The 3,627-nt window shown below is 33.1% G+C and overlaps 1 protein-coding gene across 1 annotated transcript; it reads right to left on the bottom strand.

Annotated features, from left to right (window-relative positions):
• Positions 1-481: 481 nt before the first annotated feature.
• LOC126619423 (auxin-responsive protein IAA16-like) lies at positions 482-3,627 on the bottom strand. The gene is made up of 5 exons (XM_050287791.1): positions 3,127-3,627; positions 2,024-2,250; positions 1,619-1,754; positions 1,017-1,078; positions 482-744 (listed from the first exon to the last, which is right to left on the bottom strand). The coding sequence occupies exons 1-5, from the start codon at positions 3,417-3,419 to the stop codon at positions 707-709; spliced, it is 756 nt and encodes a 251-aa protein (XP_050143748.1). The 5' UTR covers positions 3,420-3,627; the 3' UTR covers positions 482-706.

Below are 3,627 nucleotides of genomic sequence, written 5' to 3'. Positions count from 1 at the left end.
TATATGATATTTTATAAATCGATTACATGTTATTTCGATGATAGTTCTCTTATTATAATACTAAAAGAAATATTAAGTTCAAATTCAACCACCAATCAAAAGAAAAACTAATATAAAATAACGATGTCTTCTAAGCATACAACCAATAAATTTTTGAAACTTGACAGGAAGTGTCTGATCAATCATAACTGTCCTAAGTGCAATGAGCCAAGATATCGAAGAACAATATTCCAAATAAGGTGTTGTGTTTTTTAATCATAATTTAAAATGAAATGTCAGATAATTCTGAAAACTAACATTAAAAATTCAACAAAAAATTAAAATAAGAAAACATAATGCAGAGAATCTCATCATAATATTGTTGGTCCAAAATAATGATGCAGAGAATCTCATGTCCAGTGCCGTATTAAAAATTAGAGAGAATAAAACCACTATTAACCAGCGGGGCCATGGACAATAAAGAAAGTTGCACATGAGCCACTATGAACATCTATAATATATATTATTGCTTCTTGTCGTCCCTAACAAATCTCAGAATATATTCTTAACTTTAGTTAAAAACATTAGAAGGACCAAAAAGAAAAAAAAAAATACAGGGTCACAGACACATCGAAACTTCATGCTCTCCATCTCTGCGGAGCCGGTCTGCTTTCATTTGATTGTGTCCATGGCCGAAACATCAACCCAAAGCAATCTAGCAACTTCTTCAACTTCTATTCTTGCACTTCTCCACCGCTCTTGGTGCTGCAATAGGGTGTAAAAAAATTAGTGCGATTTTAAAATTTTAAATTAAAATTTGAAGACCATTTTGTTTTTAAGTTTAAACTGGTTTTGCAAATGTTTTCAGTTTTTAAAATTTTACTCGATTTTAAAAACTAAAAGTTGAAAATAGTTATCAAAAAAGTTTTAAATTAAAAAATATTAAAACTATAAAATTAAAATCCGAAAAACTAAAAACTTAAATTGTTATAAACTGCTCTAATATGTAAATTAAATAAATAATTTGAGGCACTAACCAAGTCCAATAGCTTCAGATCCCCTCATTATTCGCAAACGTTTGCATGAATTGACGAACATTCTGTGACAAGCCAAGACAAAATTAGTGATTTGTGGTTCATCATAATTCAAGTAAATTGCAGCTTAAGTTTTGAATTAGATATAATTAAAGGATAATGCTTGTGTTCTCCCCATAGTGAAACCTACTTATTTTCCCACCTATGATCAATGTATCCTTACTTTACGAACATCATAATCTGAACCGTTTATTCTCTTTATGATCGTCTAAAGATCAGATTTGCAAAAAAATTATTCAATTTTGAGATCGTTTAGCTATCCATCCATCTCAAACCAATTGACGGTTTTGATAACAAGTAGCATCTTCATAATGAATCGTTCATTTTTATGCATATAGATGGTTAAATGATCTCCAAATTGAATAATTTTTCCGATATATAATCTTTAGACGATGATAAGGAGAATGAATTGTTCGAATCATAATGTTCATACAATAAATATACTTTAATCATAGAGGGACAAATAACTTCCCCTATGAGTGGAACACAAACATCGTTCATAATTAACTTAGATTAGTATGTATATATAATTTGAAAGAACTTACTCCCATGGCACATCTCCAACAAGCATCCAATCTCCATCCTTGTCCTCATAAGTAGGCACATACTCAGAACCATTCAGAAGGTCTATTAGTTTGCTCTCGTTCATGAAATCCTTCATTCCTTGTGACCCGTAGCTACCTTCAATATTCCACAATTAAAAAATAATTATTATCAGTTTAAGTTTTTTATTTATTTATTACAAACGACAAAATTTTGTAATCAGCTAATTTAGAGGAAGGAAGTGTATGAAACCAGAACATAGTGGGTTCAAAGGAAAAACTCTAACTAGGGCATCCACCACTTGCTTTATCAGTTGTAAGTTACTAAATATTCAAACTTAAGAATAAAAAAAAAAACTATGAAAACCCTTTTGTTAAGCATGATTAATTAACCAATTAATTAATTACCGATGGTGAAGGAGCTGAACATTTTGCCTAAGGCAGTAGAAAGCTCTTGGTAGCTTTTGTACAACTTCAAGTCCACTTTACGCAAGTAGGGTGCGCCATCCATGCTGACTTTAACAAATGCTGCGCTGATACTGTTGGTCTTTTCACCCTCATCCGAGACATCCTTTTGGACGGCCAGGATGTTCTTTCGGAATGATCGGACGGGTGGCCAACCTACAACTTGAGCCCTGTAATAATTCAGTAATGTATAGTATAGTTAGGCCACGGGTCGTCGCTTGTTATTCAAATTATAACACGTAACTTAAAAGTATGACATGAAAACTTTATCGATTATTATTATAATATATAAAGGGGTGTGCTATCTACATACCCCAAATTACTTCTCACACACCCTTATTAATTTATATCCGTTGATCTTCTTCAATTCATCCGATCCGACGGCCAAAAATTAGAAGGATGTATGAGAAGTAAAATGAGATGTGTGGATATCACACCCCTACATAAAACAGTATATCACATTTTTGAGTACCCAAAAAAAACTTATCAGTAGTGTACACATGAGTACAATCATGTTCTTGTCTATCTTGTTCTACTTTTGATGAGTTGTCCATAATTCATGTTTGGTGTTTGAGAAAAAAGCAAAATAAGATTCCATGTGTTTTGTTCGTTTCCTTAGTTTTCCCGACAACCAACTGAACCATTCAAAATTACCTATAATTCAATACGTAATGCAAATTTATTTCTCTGGATGCATGTGATCCACGGAAAATAAAACGAAAAATTAATGTATGAAACAAAATTATTTTCTCTGTTAGAAACCACTTTCTAGTTTCATGAGTTGTAACAAACGATTTAGATTCTAACTTGGTACAGGGAAACCAATACATAACTCTAATCAACTTAGCAAGTATTCGTTCTATGAGCGAGTACGTAACTAATTCATAATTTAATTGTCGTCTTTACTTATATGAAAATTATTTGTATCGTCTTAATTGACACAATAATACTCAAATAAAAACTATTTGTACTCTGACTCAATAATACTATCTAGCACATTAAGTAATACTCAACTAAACCAGTAATTAGGTAAAAAGAGAACTTACTTGGCAGCATGGGGCTTAGTTGGATCATTTGACCTAGGAACAGGAGCAACATCCTTCTCCTTCTTCATGTCCACCACTTGATCTTCATCACCAGCCGACTGATCTTCGGATGAAATATTGAGCTTCAAATCAACAGTTTCAGCAAACCCTCTCTTTCCAGTGTTCTTGGAAGCTTCACCATCCTTTCCAGCAGTGCTTAATATTCCACCAGGCAACCCCAGACGCAGTTCTGTCTCCTCAAAGTTTATCAAGCTATATTTCTGATTCTGCTGTTCATGTATCACGCTACCCATCGTGCTTCTAGGGTTTTTCTAGGGTTTTTATCTCTCTCTCTTCTTCTTCTAGGGTTTTTATCTCTCTCTTCTTCTTCTAGGGTTTTTCTGTGTGTGTTAAGGGTAAATATTTGAGGTTAGTTTTCAGGATCTTAACAACTCTACGATGTTTGTGAAGAGGGTGGAAAGTGAAGACGTGCAACTTTGAAAGAAGGCGAAAATAGGTCTG

Source organism: Malus sylvestris, chromosome 4 (assembly GCF_916048215.2).
Source record: "Malus sylvestris chromosome 4, drMalSylv7.2, whole genome shotgun sequence".
NCBI lineage: Eukaryota > Viridiplantae > Streptophyta > Magnoliopsida > Rosales > Rosaceae > Malus > Malus sylvestris.
The sequence above is the reverse complement of the archived record's forward strand: the minus strand, read 5'-3'. Positions and strand labels throughout refer to the sequence as shown.

Bases quoted from the DNA above. Each gene is read 5' to 3' on its own strand.
- LOC126619423 (XM_050287791.1), bottom strand. From the start codon at position 3,419: ATGGGTAGCGTGATACATGAACAGCAGAATCAGAAATATAGCTTGATA. The intron at 1,079-1,618 runs GTAAGTTCTTTC...GGCTTGTCACAG, and splicing joins GTTGGAGATGTGCCATGGGA to AATGTTCGTCAATTCATGCA. The intron at 745-1,016 runs GTTAGTGCCTCA...ACCCTATTGCAG, and splicing joins ATCTGAAGCTATTGGACTTG to CACCAAGAGCGGTGGAGAAG.